The 22730-nt window shown below is 35.5% G+C and overlaps 1 protein-coding gene across 1 annotated transcript in view; it reads right to left on the bottom strand.

The window, feature by feature from the left end:
* Positions 1–8341, bottom strand: part of NCAPG2 (non-SMC condensin II complex subunit G2) — an 86248-nt gene extending 77907 nt beyond the window's left edge. The window contains exons 1-4 of the mRNA XM_052000220.1: positions 7207–8341; positions 5592–5705; positions 1350–1538; positions 939–1053 (exon numbers count right to left, since the gene is read on the bottom strand). Coding sequence (XP_051856180.1) covers positions 939–1053; positions 1350–1538; positions 5592–5669 — 382 coding nt within the window. The 5' untranslated portion in view covers positions 5670–5705; positions 7207–8341. The remainder of the gene's footprint in view (positions 1–938; positions 1054–1349; positions 1539–5591; positions 5706–7206) is intronic.
* Positions 8342–22730: the final 14389 nt, after the last annotated feature.

The following is a 22730-nucleotide window of genomic DNA, read 5'->3' as shown; positions in this document are numbered from 1 at the left end:
TACAGCCAAGACTCCAAGAACAGTACTTTTTGCACTCTATCACAATGTCTCTTAATAGTCTTGCTTGAGTGTCTCTACTGGTTCTCTATCCCAAAAAGATCATAAAAAAACCCAGAAAAGGACCCACATGTGCAAAAGATTTGTATATATTTAACCAGGATTGCTTGCTGTCTGGGAAAGGGAGGTGGGGAGGGAGGGAGAAGGGTTTGGAGCATGGGGTTTTATAGGAGTGAATGTTGAAAATTTTGCATATATTTTGAAAAATAAAAGGCTATTATTAAAAAAAAGTTTTGCATATCTATCTGACATGCTTATTTAGCAATTAGTTTTTATGTGAAAATACAATTATTTGCACCAAGTATTTCTTTAAATGCTTTCTATCAGGACATTTCACTAATTCCAACTAGTCTTTCTCCTATATTATCATTTACTAATGTTTTTCTGGATAAAAGTTGGTAGTACCAACCCATCTTTCAATGTTTATTCCTTGATATCAACTACCAAAAATAAATTGGGGAAAGAAATCAGTGTTTCCATTTCTTGGTTAAATTCATGAACTTTTGCTCTTACCAAATTCTTATTCATAAAAATTATGAATTATATTATGAATTATTATTCAAATAAGTAAAACAATAAAATGCAAAGGCTGTCATTGGCCATGATCTTTCAAATATTCACTAAAATATCATCTTAAACAAATTCCACAAATCAGTACCATTGTTTCAAGAATAAACTAAATTCATTTAGTATAAATCCATAAAGAAAAATCTTAGATTAACTTTATATATGAAAAAAAGCTATGTCCCCTAAAAAGCTATATTCTAAATCAAATAAAGAAAAAAATTTCGCTGGTTCTAAAGCAAATCTCTTTCAAGGCATAGTAAAGAATCTGATATCCTTTTAAAAATATATGACTCAAAAAACCCCCCACAACTTACCATTTAATATGATTGCACACTCTAGCAGAGCTTTGTAGTTTTCATTTTCATTTATTACAGATAATGAAATAATAATCACATGTGTAACTGCATAGATGATTTTAAAGGTTTGTTTCTGTAAACAGAAAAAAGAAAACCATTAAAATCACAAAAGTATTTTCAATTTTTGAAGAAATTAAAGCATTACTAAATTTTTGAATATTCAACTATGCCTCAAAAATGAAATTATTTTAATAAATTCAGAATTATTTTTAATGCTGAAATACAAGTTGATTTAAAGATAATTTATTCTAGCTCACTATCATAATACATACAAAATTCAATCTTTAGGATTCCAGATTTTTCGTCTATATATTTCCTAAGAGTTTCAGTTGTTAAAAGTCATTTACATTTTTGAAAGGTGTATATTACCATGTTTGGCCCATTTTCTATTTCCATACGATCTTCACACTCTATTTCATGTCTTTGCCATTCATCCACTGGGGTCTCTAGCAGCACATCTGTTAATAAATTCTTTAGCCTTTCCCATAATTCTTCTTTCTGTTTCCTTGGTAACTCCTCTAATAATTCATTTAAGTTGAAAGGGTCAAAGGCATCTTTCTGTAAAGTTATCAGAATTAGATAATTTTTTAAAAAGGAAAACAGCACTTCCCCTTCCTATAATTTTTCTTAAAGAATAATTATTATAAGTTTTATTTATCTTTAATCCTTAACCAAAATAAACAATATATACTTGGCTGTAGCTTTCAAAAAACATTCTACATGGAGGAAAAGACAAAAAATAAATAAGTAACAGTGGGATAAAAAATTTATAAGCAAAAATTTATGCTACTGTATTATAACTGAATAATTCTAATATCTTGGCTCAAAAAAATTTATTTGAACCATTCATACCTGAACAAATAGAAAAATATTAATTATTCATGGGTAAGTTGAGCTAATATAATAAAAATGACACTTCTACTTAAATTAATTTATTTACTTGGTGCCATGCCTATCAAACTACCAAAAAAATTTAATACAGCGCTAGTACATATAATGACAAAATTCATCTGGAAATACAAACTGCCAAGAATACTGAGAGACAGTGTGGGGGAATGGAAGGGAAGGTGAAGCAAGATGTCCTAGCCATTCCAATCTCTAAATGTACTAGAAAGCAGTAATCACCAAAATAATCTACTACTGACTAAGGAGTGGGGGACCAGGGAAATAAGTTGGTGCACAGTAAAGAGCAGTAAAGGTACTAGTAGTAATCTAGTGCTTAATAAATCAAAAAATAAAAGCTTTGGGGACAACAAATCATTATTTGACTGGGAAAACTGGAAAGCAGTTTGACAGAAACTGGGTATAGACCAATATTTTACACTGTATACAAATTCAAACTGGGTTCATGATTTAGGCATAAAGGGAGCTATCATAAACAAATCAAGGGAGCAGGGAATATCATCCCTGCCAGATTTATGGGTAAGGGAGAAATTTAACCAAAAAAGAGAGAGAGCATTTTAAGAAGTAAAATGGTTACTTCTGATTACATTAAATTTAAAAGATTTAGTCCCAACAAAACCAAAAAAGCCAAAATTATTAGGAAAGGAGGAAACAAAGTTTTATAAGTTTTTCTCATAAAGGCCTCATTTTTTCAAATATAAAGAGAACTGAGTCAAATCTATAAGAATAAAAGTCATTCTCCAATTGATAAATGGCCAAAAGATATGAACAATTTTTAGAAGAAATCAAAGCCATCTATAGTCATTTGAAAAAAAAAATGCTCTTAAAAAATGCAAATTAAAACAAAGTACCACCTCACACCTACATCAAATTGATTAATATGACAGAAAAGAAAAACAGCAAATATTGGGGGGGGAATGTGAAACAATTGGGATACTAATGCATTGCTGGTAGAGTTGTGAATTGATCTTGTGAATTGATCTGTTTCAGAGACAAATTCAATACATCTGAAGTATTTTTTAGGAAAGGAGAGAGGGAGAAAAGGAAGAAAACTTACATTAATTTTTTTTTTTTAAATCTTCCATCAAATTCCTTGGCAATATCCTTTTCTTTGAAACTATAAGCAAATTTCAACTAACCCATAGCATTATTTTATAACAAATGTCATAATATCAACCTACTAAGTCTGGACTATGTTTGTTTATTAACCTATACATGTTTAATTAAAATCACTATCTAAAGACAGAAAAAAAAAGAAAAGAAACTGTTTGCAAATAACTCTTTGAAGTTAGGTATTTTTCATTTTCTTATATGTATTTCCAATGCTTAGCACAATGTCTAACATATAGTAGGTATATATTAAGGTAAATTGAACCAATCACAAATTGTAAAAATGCATGCATAACCTAGTGGTTAAAGTGATATATGTAGGGTTCACCACACAAAAAGATGAATTTAAAGAGTATTAGATTTGGGATAGGTAGGTGGCACAGTGGATAGAGCACCAACCCTGAAGTCAGAAGGACCTGAGTTCAAATCTGGTCTCAGACACTAAACACTTCCTGGCTGTGTGACCCTGGGTAAGTCACTTAACCCCAACTGCCACAGCAACAAAAAAAAAGTATTAGATTTGAAATTAAAGATCTAATTATAAATCCAGCTCAGCCAATTTGGAATTAGGCAAATAAAGTGGCTAAAAAGTTCATACCCTTTGTCACATAAATTCCACTGCTTAGGATTATACCCACCCAGAGCATGCACTCTAGAGTCAGGAGGATCTGAGTCAAATTCTGCCTCAGTCACTTAAAACTTACTAGCTGTGTGACCCTGGGCAAGTCACTTAACCACAACTGCTTTGCACAAAAAAAGAGGAGCAGAATAAAAGTCTAGACTTGATATTTACTATTTGACCACCAGAGTGATACGAGCAAGTCATTTCCCCTTTTCTCAATCCTTATTCTCTTCTATAAAATAAGTTGTACCAGATAACTTTTAAGATCTCTTAACTAAATTTATGATCTCAGGACTTCTAAAAACAAAATCAAAATCCCCAAACCATTCTCCAAAATTGCAGATGTAAGCAGAATAAAGCTCTTCTTTATACAATCACAGAATCAGAATGTAAAAGACCTCACAATCCAGCCCATCTAACCCATACTCCCACTATAATATGTGTAGCAAGTAGTGATCAATTTCTGATTAGAAAGCTCCAATGAGAAAGACCAATTACTTCCTAAGACAACCTTTCCACCAGTGGACAACTCTGTTAAGAAGTTCTACCTAGTATCCAACCTAAATTTGCCTCTTAGAAACTTCTACCCATATGTTTATGTAGAGTAGAGTAGAAACTTCTACTCTTTGGATTCAAACCGAACAAATCAAAGACCTCTTATACCTGAAAAACCCTTCAAATATCTGAACATAGCTTTGTGGTTTCTTCCCATATCCTTATCTATTTAGATATATAAAGTTCAAGTAATCATTTTCATTTAGACTTTGTATTGACAGCTGAGCTCAGTTTCAAGAAGGCTCTTGATTTGTTTTAACTAAGAATCCAGTCTGTCTGATAATTCAGATCCCTAACTCGCAGAAGCTTCCAGTATGGCAGACATACTAAGTATATCACACCTGACTGACCACATGTGAATTATCAGGATAAATGAATAAAGACCATGGAAGGGGAAATGGAATAACGAATAAGTAGTTGCAGGTTTTTAGCTATAAATGCCTGTTTTAGCTTTTTATTTATAAAAAGTAAACTTTTAAAAAATTTATTAAAAATCATTTTTCTTCTTTTTTCTTTTCTTCTTTGTAAGGATGTTTGAAATCAATTATGGCTAATTTGGAAAAAAAAAAGATGTGTAAAAAGTCCTAGATATTTCTTTTACAGAGATTGGCAATTGGGCAAAGAAAGGTTTTCTAAATCTACACATTGATGATAAGTTTAAAATTGGAATTTAAAGCGATACTACTCCCCCACTTCACATTCTTGCCCTCCCTAATACTTAAGACATCATAATATAGCGAATTTGGGGTCAAGAAGATCCGAGTTCAAATCCTGCTTTGGACATTTAGTAGTTGTATAACCCTTGATAAATTGTTTAATCTTTCTATGTCTTAGTTTCTTTATCTGTAAAATGAAGGTGTTGGATTCAATGTCCAGTAAGGTCCTTTCCAGCACTAAATTTGAACTCTATACCTTTCCTGGCCTTTACTTACTGTGTTGTCTGTCATTATATATTAAAATATAAGTTGCTGTCTGTCATTAAAATATAAGTTCCTGGGCAACTAGATGGCACAGTGAATAGAGCACCAGTCCTGAAGTCAGGAGGACCAGAGTTCAAATATCGTCTCAGATACTTAATACTTCCTAGCTGTGTGAACCTGTGCAAGTCACTTAACCCCAAATGCTTGGGGAGGAAGGGGAGGGAGGAGGGAGGAGGGGGGAGGGCGGCACATGTAAGTTCCTTGAAAACAGCTGTTTCCCTTTTATATGTATTTATCAATATCTAGTACATGACACAATTAGTTACTAAATGTTTTTTCATTCATTTACTAATTAAGAGCAATCAGGCTCAGGAAAATCATCTGACCAAAAATTATAGATGGGCTTCAGGTCCTCAACCATTGGAAGGATTACGAAAGTAGATATTTTTACCAAAAGTTATTTAAATATTCGTAGTAAAAACATAGAAACATAGTACTTACATCAAGTTGAACAAATTGAAAAAAGTCTTCAATACATTCCTTAGATACAGCTTGTAAAAATGTCTTGCGTTTTTCCATGACAAAATACTTTTCATGTGTTATTTATTTTTGTAACTAAAGGAAAACACAAGTTATATTTTTAACTTACATGTGAAAAGATTTGCATGGAATTAACATTCTAATATTGGAAAAAAAAAACCCATCAACCCATAAATGTCTAAAATATATATATATCATCAGAAAAAAAAGGGAAAATAAGTTCCCCATTACCATTCCTGAAATTTCGGATGACATGTAGAAGCATTTCCCCCCCATATTAGCATGTAAATTACGGAATGGATTATTAGGTTATTTCCTTACCTCAAATCACAGATAACAATGACATTATGGTCAGAAGGAAATCACTATGTATAGGGTCCAAATTGTGGAAAAATATATATTTTATACAGAAACAATGAAAAGTAATTTTCCAGAGAAACGAAGGCATTAGAAAATAGAAGAAAGAAAATCAGAACAGTCATTCTATCCAATCTTTATCTAACAATGGTTCTTAATCAAATTAGTTACTTCTCATTTCAAAATAACTCCTGGAGAACTATTCTTACAAGAACAACTTTGAAAGATGTAACAACTTAAAGAAGCAACTTTGAAAGATTTAAGATCTTTTAATACAATGACCCACAATTCCAAAGGTTCAAAGATATAGCCTTCTCCTGGAAGAGAGGATGGAAAATAAGATATTTTTGGATGTGGCCCAAGTAGGAATTTGTTTTGTTTGATTATGAATATTTGAATGAATGCTTGATTAGGTAAAACCAAATGTTTGGTTTTTCTTTTATTTTTCCCGTGTAGGGTACGGGAAGTGGTGATGGAAAACGGGGGAAAATTTTTTTTTAAAAGAAAATAAATGCCTTCTACTTTAGTGCCTAAATCGAAATCCCTTGATTTAATTTCTATTGCAACTCAGCTGTAAACATCAAACTCAACAAAAGAATATTTTCCAGAAAAGTCCATGAAAATAAAGTTTGGAAAACTGGTTGAACTGATATTTGTGTTCTCTGAAACCCTTACAGCACTTTTGGTCCATTACTCAATATTATTAGCCGAAGAATGTCTATCCTTGAGCCTATGTTCTGGTCTCACAAAAAGACCTCTATCGATAGAGAAGCACATAATCCCAGATGACTGACAGGTGGAGGAGGGAGAGGACAAATAAACCAGCAACTAGAATGAAGGTGCCTAATCAAGGCGTCTTAATGGGGGCAAGAGTGAGAACTAGTCAAACAGGGACTGTTCAGAGTGGGGCATCCTAATAAATGGGTGAAGGGAGAATTTAGATTCGCCCCTCTAAATTAAAATCCTTTTTCTGGAAGACCCCGAAGCTTTCCCTCAATTCGGGAAAGGAGAAGGGTCAGGAAGGCTGCCAGCCGGGGTGAAATGCGGGACAAGGCTGTGGGATGCGAGAACGTCGCAGGCAGAAGGCCTCTCACTTTCCGGGTTTAAAGAGAGTCCAGGGCGGAAGGGAGGGCGCAGGATTCAAATGGGACGGGCTCCCGTGGGGACCGAGAACGCTACCCCATCCCGACCCCCGTCACGACTGCTATCTCTATCCCACCTGAAGGTTCAAAGTCGCCTCCCTTGACGTTCTCCTCCCTGTCTGCCCGCCGGCCGCTCCTTTCTGGGGTTACTACCTCGCCTCACTTCGTCTCCCCCAAACCCCCCGCCTCTAGCTGGCGGGAGAAAAATTCAAACAAACCCGCCAGTGACGCCACCGCGCCGCCGTAATCTCGCCATCAAGAATGGAGTAGGCGGGCGTAGGAAGCTCTATTCTCGCGACAGCCGAGCCGATGACGCTTCTCCTCCATGTGGGCGTTTGTCCATCTCTAAACGGAAATAAAGCCCCACCTCCCCTTCGCGTCTAAGAGAGGGTGTTTTGGACGGATGTTTGTAGTTACGGTAACCAGGACCCGAGGGAGAAGCGGCCCCGCCCTGAAACTGTCAGATTATTCTCGCGAGATGTGAGAATCATTTTTGGGGCCCACTCGCCCACCTCTAGGACGTTCATTTTCCGGTTTCCGGTTAAGCTATTGGCAAAATTGTGAAATCGTTCTGTGAGTGAGCTGCGTGGTCTAGTTACCATGACAGCCTTGGCTCTTTCTAGTCCAAAACAAAACAGGAGGAGGTTGTAAAGGAAATAGCCTTCAAAGATGGATGTAAATACTCTGAGTGATGTAATCATAATACTTATGTAAGTTACCTTTATGCTTTGGCATGCTGCCACCGTTGTCAATAACTCAATAAATAGTGTGCATGGGACTAGGTCTGGAAGCTGCTTCCCCCTTTTCCCCAATGCCTGTAGCGATGATGAACCCCTTCGCTTCTCCTACCCGTGTCTTCTTTCACCTCCCGAAATTCAAGTGGGACCCTTTCCAAGGCAACGGACCTGACAGTTGACGTATTCAGCAGGCTTTCGGGGAGGCACGTATCCCCAAGCTATAGTCCTCTACACCCGGACAGAATTGTTGGTCTTGGGGAGGCAGTTCCGATAGAGGTCCCCGCCCCCATCCCTAGCTAATCTGGTTGCTATGGTTGTGGGACTCCGGGCCTGACAGTTATCATCTATTCTGGAGCAGAAATGGAAAAGCTAGCCTCAGTTATTGCCCATCTAATGTTGCTCCAAGGCTGGATGGCTCGAGGGAACCCAAACCATTCTGTAATGGAGTAAGTAAGTGCTGCTGTGCGGGCTCTCTGGCATTATATGGGGGAGCCCCCCTTCTCCCCCGAGAATGAATAAATTGACAGTCTTATGTCAACCAGATACAGGTAGTCTGGGAAATGGACATGCAGAATGCTGTTTAACCCGAATACCTGGACCCTAGGTGAAAAGCTGTTAACACGCTACATGAGGGTATCGGGGTACTTTGATAGTACAAAATGCCCTTTCAGGTCTCTGATAGTGATATTGACTCCTTATATGGGCTGCTCAGTATATGAAGTGATCGCAGTTAAGGTGAAGTTAAGGTACAGAGAAGGAAGGTAAGGGCCCACATCAAATGAGTCAACCAGAATCAGGGAGAACAGCAGTCTAAGAAGGAATTCCCTGTACCAGTGACCCACATGCAGATGTAGACTGATCTGCTGGCCACAAGGGTAGATAGGGACAAGATTAATCAGAAGCCCAAAGCATATCTCCTGGAAATGTGGCAACAATTGCTCCCTGAACAGCAGCAGGACAAAGAAAAAACAGGTTTAGGAGATAAGGCTGGAGGATTTTATGGGCAGACAAGCAGACCCAATTGTTTACCTTTGAATAGGGGCAAAGCTAAGGAACTCAAGTATCGTCCTGGAGGCCTTTTGTAGAACTTGTTGGCATATATTTACCCTATAACAAATGCATCTTGGGCATTGATGTCCTGGCCAGATTGTGGCTGCAAATCTCAGTGGAGGAGTTCAACCTCTGGGTCTAGGTTATAAAAACCAGTTACCCCGAGGCAATACCAAGCACTTCTTGTGGTGCTGCCTTTTCCCCAGAAGATAGTAAATGTAAAGCAATATTGGCTTCTAGGAAGCCACCAGGAGATCATAATCAATATATGAGTTGTGTAAGGTGGACACACTCCAGGAAGCCCAGTAAAGCCTATATAACTAGTATAGTGTGGCCAGTTCAAAAGCCAGACAAGATATGGCAGATGACTGTGGACTACCAAGAGTTGAATAAAGTGGTAATCATACCTGTATGCTGCTGTTCCCACAGCAAGGACTTGGTGGACCAGCTCACACTAGAGACAAATCAGTATGTGCTGAATTTGGCTTATGTGTTTTTCTCTATTGTCCATGAGAAGTCCCCGGACCAGTTCACCTTCAGGTGGGAAGGCAGACAGTGAACATTTATGGTCCTGCATATGGAGTATCTCCATAGCCCCAGAATTTAGTTTAGTGCTACAGATTTTCAGGAGTGGAACAGGCCAGAAGTTGTAGGAATGTTAATGATGTCTTGCTAACATCTGATTCTTTGTCAGGATTAGAAGCCTTAGCACCCAATGTGGTCATTCACTTGCAGTCATGTGGATGAGGAGGCAATACTGCCAAAGTCTAAGGTCTTGGATTATCTGGCAAGTTCTTGGGAGTTTTTAGGTTGGGTAAGATGCATAGCATGCCAAAAGCGGTAATCTCCACTTATCTCCACAATGGCCCAGTTGCACACATACTTGGAAAATCTTTTGGGATATTGGTGGGTATTCATTCATCATCAGCATCATAGTCATCAACATGACCGGGAAGGGGGCAGTATGAGACTGGACTGAGGCTGCTGAGCTTGATTTTACACGCAGTAAAACAAGTATATACCCTGATCGCAGCTGGCTTTGGGTGCCCATTTGAGTTAGACGTGTAGGTAACATCACAGGGCTATGGATATGACCTGTGGCAGAGATCTGAACACTTCTAGCAGTTTCTGGGGTTTTGAAGTCAGTGATGGAAGGGAACAAAACTCCAATATAGTCTAGTGGGAAAACAGCTCAATCACAGCCCAGACCATGGAGCCAATCACCCTCCAAACCCCTGTGGTTGTGAGAATCACATACCTCCCAAGGGGATGGGTGCAGAGCTGGATTTAACTCCCCACTGCTCAGTCCCCAATATCGGCAAAAGAGGAAGCTTTTTCTCCCGCCAGCAGTCCTTTGAATTCAGAATTGCAAACTATTTTGGGACCATTAAAGTTCCAAGACTGTCAATTAATGGAACTGCCCCATATGGCCCTGCCCTGCGGCAAGAGGGAGGAGGGGAACCCATATAGAAAAGAGAAGGGAACAATACCCAAGTCTGCTTTTATACAAAAGGGTCCAGTTCTGGTACCAATGCTGTGCTGATGGCTGTGGCCGTATGACCATTCTCCAGCAATCCTGTGATATGAAGCAGGAATAGGGCAGAGCAATCAATGGGCTGAGTTGCAGGCTGTGTGGTTTATAATGAGTCAAGAGGAGGGCCCCCTGACTAGGCACTGACAGCTGGATAGGATAACAGGATCTTAGTCTGTATATCCATATAATTGATTATCTAGAAAGACACCCTGTTAAAACCTAAAATGTGGATGCAAAGTAATATATTCCTGCCCACCCTCTCAAGCCTTTTCCCCTGACACTACCTCATGGCTGGAATGGTCATGGATTGTAAAGACTCCCCACTTGTGGTAGCTTGGGCTTCTGGCTTCTTGGGGCATAGGCTTGGAGCAAAAAGTGACTGTCACCCCTTGGGTCATAAATGTCCGACCATTACAGGTCCAAGTCAATGTGCCCTCCATGAGAAAGTCCCTGCTGCCAGGGACATCTATCCTGTGTCATTGTGAGCTCCTTGGTGTTTTTATTCCCAGTAGAACAGCCTGAAGCCCTCCGGGGCAGGGGAGGGAGCAGGGGTTGGAGCGGGACTGGGTATGGTATGCTAAACCTGGTCAAAATCCTAAAGCCATGACTGTTGTCCCAGGACTCAAATTCGGGATTTGCTCTTGCTTGTGCTGATGACTGCCCTCTCGTATCATCCACCCCATTGGGGAATGGGCCTCCACCTTTGCCTTGTTGATGAATCGCACATTGAGGTGGTCTGTGCCGAAATCTTGTCCATGGATGCCTAGGCATCTAGTTTGCTACTATTTCATTTTCAGTCTCCAATAAATGCTGCCAAAACTGCAGTAGGACAACAATGCAACCACTCTCGCCCCCAGGAGATGTTAGCATATGAAATGAAGGCTCCCAACTGGTGACAGAGGCCCTAGAAGTGCCCTGGGCTGCTCCTCTGTAGTGGGAAAGCCCCTGTGATACAAAGGAGGTGGAGGGGCTCCCTGCACCAGATGCCAACAGGTAATCTCAGTTAGCGTCCCACTACTAGGACAAACACGTGGGCATCATACTGCCGTGGAGCCCTGTGGGCACGCAGGAACAGTGAATGGGCTCAGTTGTGGAAAGGGCAATCACCCTTGCCTGCCTGGCCGTATACTGTCTACCCTGCTTACACAGCTCACAACAGCCAATTAATAGCTTAATATGCAAAATACTTTTCTATTAACTTAAGGGAAAGCACCATATTAAATGATCAATGTACTTAAATTTCAGTTGACTATATTGCTTTACAGTTATCCCTTCCATATCAAGACTTTATCCACTAAGATTTCAAAATACCTTGGATTGGCATAAAAAATTAAATAGGAATTTGGGAAGAGTTTTGAGGCCTGTAGATAGCACAAAAAATTTAGAAATTCAGAAATGCATAAAATACATGTATAATATTATCAACATTTTTTATCTTCTGATAACATAATTATTCAGACTTCTCTCTTAATGGAGGGCCAAAAATTTTTATAGGGGTTTTCCACATGGGATATGGAGGGCAACTCTTTCTTAACTTATTCTCATCCCTAACCCTGTGTAAAAAAAAACAAAAAAAAAAACCTATATTTTAAACAATGTATAAACTAATCTTTCAAAGCAAAGAATTTTTTGATGGTACTTTCTTTTCTAGTACAACTGGCACCCTGGCCATATTCTCACAAAAACTGCCAAATATTTCATTTTTAAATCTATATGTTGAAGACTAATAACATAAGCAGAAGATAAATTTAAAATACTGGAAAACAGCTCCAATCCTGTAAAGAATACCAATAAGTTTCTTTTTTGTAGAACATTTGTGATAGTCTGTAATGGTCTCAAGATGGTTTGTAGCATGTATGTGCAGTGATTGTGGTTTTCAAGCAACCTGACATTTGTATTGCAAGAATCTTTAAAAAAAAAAAAAAATTCCATCTCAGTTAATTTGCATTAATGAGGTTATTTATTCTTGTTTTAAATCAAAATATAGTAATAAACTCAATACAGAACCAAATTTAAGATTATCCAGTATTAAGCTAAATACTGCAAACCTGTGTTAAAATTATGTTTATGTATTCATGTGATTACACAGCTGATAAAGTACAATTTTAAAGTAACAGGAAAGAGTGAGCTGTTCTGGTGTGTTTAGAAGTTTTGTGGTAGAATACCATTATCTAATGGTAGTCTACAGATAATGTGGTGACATTGAGAAATGCTAAAAATGTGTTGAGCTTAGTCACTGAAAATAACACCAAAATCGTGCACCATGGTCATATATTTGAGTAACTATTTATTGCTGTAAGGGCCATTAAAGAATTTTTTGTCTGAATGCCTTGGAACAATATTGAGAATCAAAAAGGGATTTACAAACTAGTAAATGGAAACCATTGATTTAGAGCCTGTTGAGTGCAGATCCCTGCCGCAAGACAACCTTTACATAAGACATGGTCCCCAAACTTGATGGAGTGTAGACTATTCTAGTAATGTTCAGATAAATCAATCAACATGTATTCAATAAGCACTTAATATACAAAAAACATTGTGCTAGGTACGAATAAAAACTAATAAAGAGTCCATGGAAAATAAAGTGCTGTGTGAATAAGGATCAAAGGTTCATGAAAGAATCAGAAGAACAGTTTCACGGAGGAGACATTTCAGTAAGACTTTAAAAAATGAATAGGAAAACTTTAGACCCATATCATTAATGAATATTGAGGCATAAACTTTAAAATATTTGTAAAAAAAGTTACAATAACACATCAAAAAAGATTGCACATTATGATTAGGTGGGATTAATATAGCAGAAATACAGATTTGGTTCAATAATGGGAAAACTACCAACATGATAAAACATTAATAATAAATCAGATTCATTTAATTGCATTAAGATTTAAGTCATATATCTATGTTTGATGATTTTTCTTGCTATATAGAGTGAGGCATAAGTTTAAATTTAATTTTTTCCAATTTTTTAAATTAAAGCTTTTTATTTTCAAAACATATGAATAGATAATTTTCAATGTTCACCCTTGCAAAACCTTATGTTCCAAATTTTTTATACTTCCTGTCTCTCCCTCCCCTAGACAGCAAGTAATTCAGTGTATATTAAACATGTGCAATTCTTCTACATATATTTCCACAATTTTCAGGCTGCACAAGAAAAATCAGATCAAAAAAGGAAAAAAATTGGAAAGAAAAAAAGCAAACAATGAGAAATACTATGTTGTGATCCACATTTCGTCCCCACAGTCTTCTTTTTGGGTGCAGATGGCTCTCTTCATCACAAGACCATTGGAACTAGTCTGAATTACCTTGCTATTGAAAAAAGCCACATCCATCAGAACCGATCATTGCATAATCTTGCTGTTGCAGTGCACAATGTTATCTTGGTTCTACTCACTTCACTCAGAATCAGTTCATGTCTCTTCAAGCTTTTCTGGAATCATCTTGCTGATCATTTCTTATGGAATAATAATATTCTAGAACATTCAAAAATGATCACTTATTCAGCCATTCTCCAACTTTAATTTCTTTTTATTTCTCAATAGTATTTTTCCAATTACATGTAAAAATAGTTTTCAACTTTCATTTTTGTAACATTTTGAGTCCAGATTTTTTCTCCCTCCCTCAATCTAATAATGGTTATACAATACAATAAGCAATCGAAAATAAGATTATACATGAACAATCATGTTTCCATGTTTATCATGTCTAAACTCAATTTCTACCAGACTGCTTTCCACTTTTCCTAGTAATTTCCACTAAGTAATGAATCTCAGTAACTTAGTAACTTTGGATTAATCAAATGCTATGCTACAATATTGGTTTGCTTTTGTGCAAAGATGCAAGAAAAGCTCTTGACAAAATACAGCAGCCATTTCTGATATAAAACAAGTGAATCTTTTCTTAATGGAGTAAGTAATATCTAAAACATAAATCCAACATAATATATTTTGGAGACAAACCAGAGCCTTTCCAATAACATTAATAGTAAAGCAAGTATTTTCATTTAACTTTTCTTATATAACAGTGCTAGAAATGCTGGCTATTGCAATAAGACACAGAAAAAGAAATGGAAATGAGCATTGGCAAAGAAGAAACACAATACTTTTGTGGATAATTTGATGGTCTACATAAAAGAATTCTAGAGGATCAATTAGAATATTAGTTGAGAATGTTGAAAAATATAAAATAAACCCTTTAAAATGATCTGCCATTTCATAAAACACAAATAGTGCAAGAAAAGATGGAAAAAGGAATTCCATTCCAAATAAATAGGAAATGTATAAAATATTTAGGAGGAAACCTGCCAAACACAGAAATTATTCCAAATGCAACTACAAAACACTATGAAAATAGATATATTTCTCTTTTTAAAAAATTATTTTTGTTGTTTATGATTTTTAATTTATTTTAAAAAATAAGAAAAAAGAAAAACAGAAAAGGAATACTAAATCAAAATAGAACATTGTCATGTATCCAGCAGAATATCAGGAAGGAGTTAAAATATATATATATTCATAAATGTCCATATTTACTTTCTTGTAAATTGTTCTTTTGTCCTCTACTGCACACTTTTTTACTTTATTCTTTTTCTCCTTTTCATTTCTCTTTATCCCCAAGCAAACTATAGTTAAGATTATTTATGTATACATATATATATATATATATATATACATACACACACATCTTTCCTATTTATCCCTGCTGACTCTTTGCTTTAATTCTGTTCCTTAACTTGACTTTCTATTACTTAACCTATCCAAGGATCCCTTCCTTGTCTTCTCTTCACTCTTTGCTTCTCCATCTACCCATTCCTCCCCCCTCCCCTTATAGATTTTGGAGAGTGCTATATCATGGTATATATATATATATATTCCCTTTTGAACTTCTTCTGTGAGTAAATTTTCAGAACTATGAGCTTTTCTCTTCCCTCAATGCTTCTGTGTCTATTCTTCTTCTGCATCTCATTTGTCCAATATAATTACTATTTTTACCAAAATTCTGCCCCAACCTTTCTTTTGACTTATTCTATTGTTGTCAATCTTAAACATGGTATACATTTTCGTTATTAAAAAAAACATAAACATGTCCATGTTAAGTTCCTTGAAATCAATCTCTGATATTGGCTCTTATATGTTAAATTTTCTATTAAATTCAAATTTAGTTGATAGTCCTGATAATCTGCAAATTTTTGAATGTCCATTTTTTCTAATTCCATGTTATAATTTTGCTGAATATGATATTTTTGGCCACAAGCCTAGTTCTTTTGATTGTTGGTAAATATGATTCCAGGACTTGTGGTCTTTATTGTGACTGCTGCTAAGTCCTGTAAAATTCTAATTGTACAATTACAATTACAATTCATAATTGTAGTACAATAATTGTACTATTATAATATCTGAATTGTTTTTTTCTTATTTCTTGCAAAAATTTCTCTTTGTGAAATTTGGCAATAATATGCCTATATGTTTTCCACAAAAGATCTTGTTTTGTTGAGGTGGTGATTGTTGGATTTTTTTTTTCTACTTTTACTTTCACCTCATATTCTATCACTCCAGGACAATTTTCTTAATTTCTTGCATTATTGTGTCAAGGTTCTTTTTTTGGTCACAATTTTCAGAAAGTCCAATTCTTATATTTTCTCTTCTTGATTTGTTTTCCAAATGTCATTTTTCTTATGTTTCATATCATGTGTATTTTTTTTTATTCTTTATATGTTGTTTTGTTATTTCTTGGTCTCTCATAACTTCACTGGCTTTCCTTTGCTCAATTCTAATTTTCAAAGAATTATTTTCATCTTTGAGTATCTCTTTTTCTAATCAGTGAACATTTTTTCATAATCTTCTTGTTTTTCTTGGATGGTTTGGGTTTTGGTTTTTTAAGTTTTTCCTCAATATTTCTTATTTTTAAATTCTATTTTGAGTTTCTCTATAAATTCTCTTTGGAGGTAGAAACTTTTTACTTCAATGTGTTCTTCTGAAGAGGAACCCCTATCTTCCCTGTTCCCATAGTAAGTTTCTATGGTGGTTTTTTTTTTTTTATTCTTTGCTGGTTCATTTTTTTTAAAATAAAAAATATTAGTGTAAGCATATAAAGTGGGGGATGATGCGTTAGCTTTACTTGACCAGGAACCCTAATTAAGAGCACCCCTCTCCAGCAAGTACCACAGTCAGGCATGTCTCTGCCCTATTGCTTCTGCACTCACCTGTTCCTTTTTGCCCAGGATGGCATCTCAATAGAACAGCAAAGCCTGACATTCCTAGTCAGTCCAGACCCCCCAGCTCCTCACACTGAGGCTGCAGCCACAATCACTTTATCCCAGGGGTCCCTACTTGTTGTTTCAGAGAAGCTAGCCTGGAGGTGTTTGCACTCCACTCTGGTTAATCCCCAGCCAGGGTCTTTTTTCCCATCTTCTTGGGTTATAGCTGGAAGACCCCATTCAGCCTCAAGTCTTCCTCCCCCTATAAGTGAAGAGGTATTCGTTGCTTCTGGTTGAACTATGCCAATATAGCAAAAATGATACATTAGTTAATTTACTTAATCAGTACCATACCAATCAAACTACTAAAGAATTAATAGTACTTTGGTTGATTCATCTATATTCATTAAATGACAGAATTTTGTGGCTCATTATTTTCTTCAAAATTCATTTAATTTACAACAGATGTTAAGAATAAAACTTCTAGTTCCAGGCACTATCCCTCTCCCAGAACCATTTGTTCGGATAATTTATACCAGTTTGATTCACTTGCTGACCATGATGTTTAAAGTATAGTCAGGCATCCCTTTTGTAAGAAGTTTAGAAATAATGTCATTAGAGAGGATTTTCTTGGAACTTCACTATCATCCATGGTATAACTAATTTCTATCTGAAGTATCATCTCTGATTTAAAGTTAGAAACCTGTACATATTCCTGTATAGGTGCCTGGGAGCAAGATCCAGCCACTCTCATCTCAGATAAAGAACATATCCATAGGGTCAGATATGCAGTACCATTTTCTTATAACCAGTTCTCAGAAGGCACAAGAAACAACTGAGCAGTTCCAAGGAAGGAAGCTGGAAAGAACTCAGTACTGAGAGTTGGGACAGTATTTCCAGGGTCCACTTTGGAGCCATGGCAGGAAGGAAGGAAACAGGGAGGAAAGGAGAAAGGAGATGGGGGAGGAGGAGAGAAAGATTGAGATTCTTATATTTGGAGGAAGAGTGTAAAGCAGATTTATAAGAAAGATTTTTTTTCTTACTATACATTTCATTAAATGCCTTTCCTTTGAGCAGTTTATCTGTTCTGGCCATTAAAAGTAAATTTAAGTATAGATGTATATATTTTATATTTGCACACATGTATATATGCAAAATATATGTATGTATGATCACAGGTGCATATATACATATAGACTTATTTTTTATTATAGCTTTTTATTTACAAGATATATGCATGGGTAATTTTTCAGCATTGACAATTGTAAAACCTTTTGTTACAATTTTTCCCCTCTTTCCCCCCATTCTCTCCCCAAGATGGCAGGTGGACTAATACATGTTATATATGTTAAAGTATTCATATAGACTTATGATCCAGAATTTTAGGGTTTAGACTCAGAATACATGGAACAGTAGTCAGTTGTCAGGGATTTATCCTGAGAAAGATATGAGAAGCCTGTCTTTCTGGTTGGTGGAAGCAAAGATTGGTGGTTTGTATTAATTACTTGTTTCCTGCCCTCACTTTACAAACTTGGGCCAAAGTAATGTGTCTTAAAAAAATACAAAATTCCTCCATTTGTAACAATTCATTTACCAAAATTCCTCCATTTGTAACAATTCATTTACAACTTTTATGCCATTTATCCCTGCTATTTTTTTAGCACTTGGAATATTACAAATTACTTCATCTAGTAATTTTAATTCCTCAGATAATCTGACAAATAGAGGATAACATCCAGATTTTCTGTTCTCTTTAGGAAGAAATTGGGGGGTATAAGCAACACTTGACCTGAACTCAAGAAGACCTCATTCTGAAAAGAATCCACATGTGCAAAAAAAAATTGTGGCAGCCCTCTTTGTAATAGCAAGAAACTGTAAACTGAGTGGCTGCCCATCAATTGGAGAATGGTTGAATAAATTATAGTTTATGAATGCTATGGAATATTATTGTTTTGTAAGAAACGACCAGCAGCATGAATACAGAGAGGCTTGAAAAGACTTACGTGAACTGATGCTGAGTGAAGTGAGCAGAACCAAAAGATCATTATATGTGGCAAAAACAAGACTATACGATGATCAAGTATGATGGACATGGCTCTCTTCAACAATGAAATTATTTAAATCAGTTCCACTTGCTCAGTGAAGAGAGCCATCAAGAGAGAGATCTGTGGGAACTAAGTGTGGAACACAACATAGCATTCTCACATTTTCTGTTATTTGCTTGCATTATGTTTTCTTTCTCGGTTTTTTTCTTCTTGATCTGATTTTTCTTGGCAACAAAATAATTGTATAAATATGTATACATTTCTTGGATCTAACATATATTTCAACATATTTAACATGTATTGGACTACCTGCCAGCTAGGGGAAGGGGTAAGGAGGGGAAATTTTGGAACAAAAGGTTTTGCAAGTGTCAATGTTGGAAAAAATTACCCATGCATATGCTTTATAAATAAAAAGCTTTAATAATAAAAAAAAAATTTTTTTAAAAAGGCCTCACTCTAGATCTTAATCTCAGATGCTCATTAGCTTTGTGACCCTAGAAATCACTTTATTTGTTTACCTGTTTCCTCATCTATAAAATGCAGATATAGCTCCTACTTCTCAAGATTATTGTAAGCATCAAATGAAATTTTATAAAGCACTTACTTCAATATCTGGCACATAATATTATGTAAATGTTAACTATTATTTCTGGTGGCTGCTCTTTATCCTTCTTAACTTCTTTTCTAAGGATTGGTCTGTTTTCTAGCTTTCAGCACAGATCTTTTTCTGGAATTATATTAAACAAAATTAAGGGTATGTAATTGGTTACTATTTATCATAAGAAATTTATACTTTAAAGGCCCTATCCTGTACAATGGACAGGTATAATGTTTACCATTGGTTAAATGCTGTGATTTTGAATATTTGTGTTAAAAGTTGGTCATTTGTTATTTGTTCAGATTGTAATATATTATTTATATAATTTGATTTACATTGTTTTAACTTATTTCTATGAATTGTCTTTTGAGTGAGGTGTTTGCAAAGTGTATAATTCTAATATTTCTAGCTTCATTTTTACAAAACAAGCAAATACTGTAATACTTCTTAGACATTGTTTTATATACCCGCTCAAATTAGAGTATAATATTAATGTTAACATTTTCTTTTTTTCAGTTATGGAAATGGTACAGAAAAAAATGAAATTGCTATAGATTTCTGAACAAGACAAATTACCATTTTGTTTTTATCATGTCATATGTTAGTTATTCTTGCTGAAAGGCATATATAGATTATGTGTCATTTCCTTAGGATAACACTTGATTCTAAACAAACCCATGTATAGGAAAATACTGCGGGTAGAGAAATATAACATCTATTCAGTATCATTAAGAAAAAAATGATCTATTTTATATACTATATGTGAAGTTTCCAAGTATAGATTAGAAAGTTAAAATGTAAAACAAATGTCTTTTATATATAAATATCACATTGTGTATATACATGTATGTTCATTTATTCTCTCACATATTTCACACTTTGAAGGAGTACAATGGCAATCTAAATAAAAAAATTTCCTTAACACTGTGCTACAATGAATTCCAAGGGATGAATCTGTTCAAATTGTTTTCTGATACCAATATTTTGTTGTGATAATTACTGCTTGAAGTAAATAGACCACCGACTGTAACTTGGGAATCTTGTGTGAAAACAGAATTTTTGCAGCAATTTATAGTCAATTGGGATCTTGGGAGCAAGATATTTGGAGGGATCTCAGAGATCCAGAACCTGGAAAGTATAGGGAATTTCAAATCATCTGATGCATTTAAATCTCCAAATTTATTTTTAAAATTTATTTATTAAGTACCTACTACCTTAAGTACCTACTACCTATCTTCTATAAAATGAAACCCAAGAATTGTAGAATTTTAGAGCTGTAAAGATTCTCAGATAGTTTACATAAACCCTCATTTTATACATAAAAAACAAACAGATTTAGATTATCTGAATTGCCCAGCATCACATGACTAAACTAGGTTTCAAAGTACAATACTTCAATTCCAAAATTCTGTTACTTAAATGGAAAAAACACTGAATTTTAAAGTCATTACTCATTATCCTAACAAGAACTATCCAGTACATTCCACACACCATTTTTAATAATCTTTAATATACAAACTTTTTTTTGAGGAGGCAGTAAAGTTTAAGTGACTTGCCTAGAGTCACATCTCTAGTTAAGTATCTGAGGCCAAATCAGTTGTGCCACCTAGCTGCTCCTAAAAAATGTTGCTGTGTTCCAGAGTAAGTGCTAAAATATTTTTTTCCAAGGCATTCATTTAAATTTGGAAAGCGCAACATTATAGGCTGAACAAACGTCAAATGTCTTCACATACTCTATATAAAACCTGTCAATAACTCCGGCCAGTTAATAAATTTTTGAGGTTTATTTTTCCATTTCCATTGTTTTCAGCAATTTTATCAAGTTTTTAAAATCTCCAATATCTCTCTCCTTTTATCCCTCCCAAGAGAGCCAGCTTTTGTAACAAAGAATGAAAAACAAAGAGGTGGGGTGAGGGAGGCCAGAAATAGTTCCAAAAAACCAACACATCAAACAAGGCAGACATCATATACAATATTCCACACTGATAGTCTCCTATGTTGGCAAAGAGGGAGTTGCATCTTCTCTCTTGATTTTTGATTGGAGCATTCAGTTTTGTTTTTGTTGTTAGTCTTTTCACTTATATAGCTTTATGAAAGCTAGGTGGTTTGTTCTACAGATGATCCATAATTAAATAGAAAATTAAAGTGATAATTGCTAAAGTTAACAAATAATGGCTGTAAATTGTATAGAATGTTTACAATTTCTTGTCTTCATGGATTTAGAGGTGCCATATACATATAGACACACATATGTGTGCATATCATCTAGATATATGTATATTTGATATGTAATATTTTGTATTCATGTATATATTTTGTATATATATGAATATATATACAATTTTAATAGTTCTTTTTAAAAGTATAAATTGTTGTATCATGAACTCATCTTTGAAAGGCACTGGTCGTGCTCAATTGGGAAATAATAGACTGAAAAGGCTAAACTTCATTACTCAAGGCACCAACTCCTTGCCTGCTAATGGCTACAGAAATTACATTTATGTAATTTTAAAGGAACATGCCTTGAATCACTTATCCTATTCCAAGGACAGTGATAACCACAAAAGGAACTAAGATGGTGAAAAAAAAAAAAAAAACCCAGGAGTAATTTGAGTGATACAGTACTAGAATTGATTCTATTTTTACTTCAGATGGTCTTATTTGAGACTTTGTACTAGAAGGGGATTGAGAGATGACGTTTTGCAGAAGGTAGAGTTTTGGCTGAAGGAAACCAGGGAAATCAAGAGGTGAAAATGCCCAGATAAGGAGATGGATCATTGTTTAACAGGAAGAGAATGCAGGTGAGTGTCACTGGATCCAATATGTTGTTAGTGGGGGAGGTGGGAAGAGTTGCAGGGGTCCTCAAACTTTTTAAATAGGGAGCCAGTTCACTGTCCCTCAGACTGTTGGAGGGCCGGACTATAGTAAAAATAAAAACTTTTGTTTTGTGGGCCTTTAAATAAAGAAATTTCATAGCCCTAGGTGAGGGGGATAAAACTCCTTAGCTGCTGCATCTGGCCCGTGGGCCGTAGTTTGAGGACCCCTGAGTTAATGTGTGAAAAGTCTGAGATTATAAGAAGGGCCAGGGCTTTGAAGAACTTTCAAAGCATGAGGATTTTAATTTTATGCTACTGATATTTGGAAGCCATTGCAGTCAAATCAATGTTTGGGAGAGGGATAGGATGTACAACATGGTCAGGAAGATCACTTTGCTGAATAAAGAATGGATTGGACTGAGAAATAAAAAATATGTTCAGGAATGTGAAAGACCTTTTGCACTAAAAGGTTAGGAAATTGGATGATGTTGCTTTAGTGTTTGTGTATATATGGTATTAGGACAGCTATTAAGTAGTCTTGGAGGTACATGAAACATTAATACCATCTTACTTGCCTAAAGACAGTGCTGGACCTTGGTGTAGTCTCTAATAATACTCAAAG

This window comes from Antechinus flavipes, chromosome 5 (assembly GCF_016432865.1).
Source record: "Antechinus flavipes isolate AdamAnt ecotype Samford, QLD, Australia chromosome 5, AdamAnt_v2, whole genome shotgun sequence".
Taxonomy (NCBI): domain Eukaryota; kingdom Metazoa; phylum Chordata; class Mammalia; order Dasyuromorphia; family Dasyuridae; genus Antechinus; species Antechinus flavipes.
The sequence above is the reverse complement of the archived record's forward strand: the minus strand, read 5'-3'. Positions and strand labels throughout refer to the sequence as shown.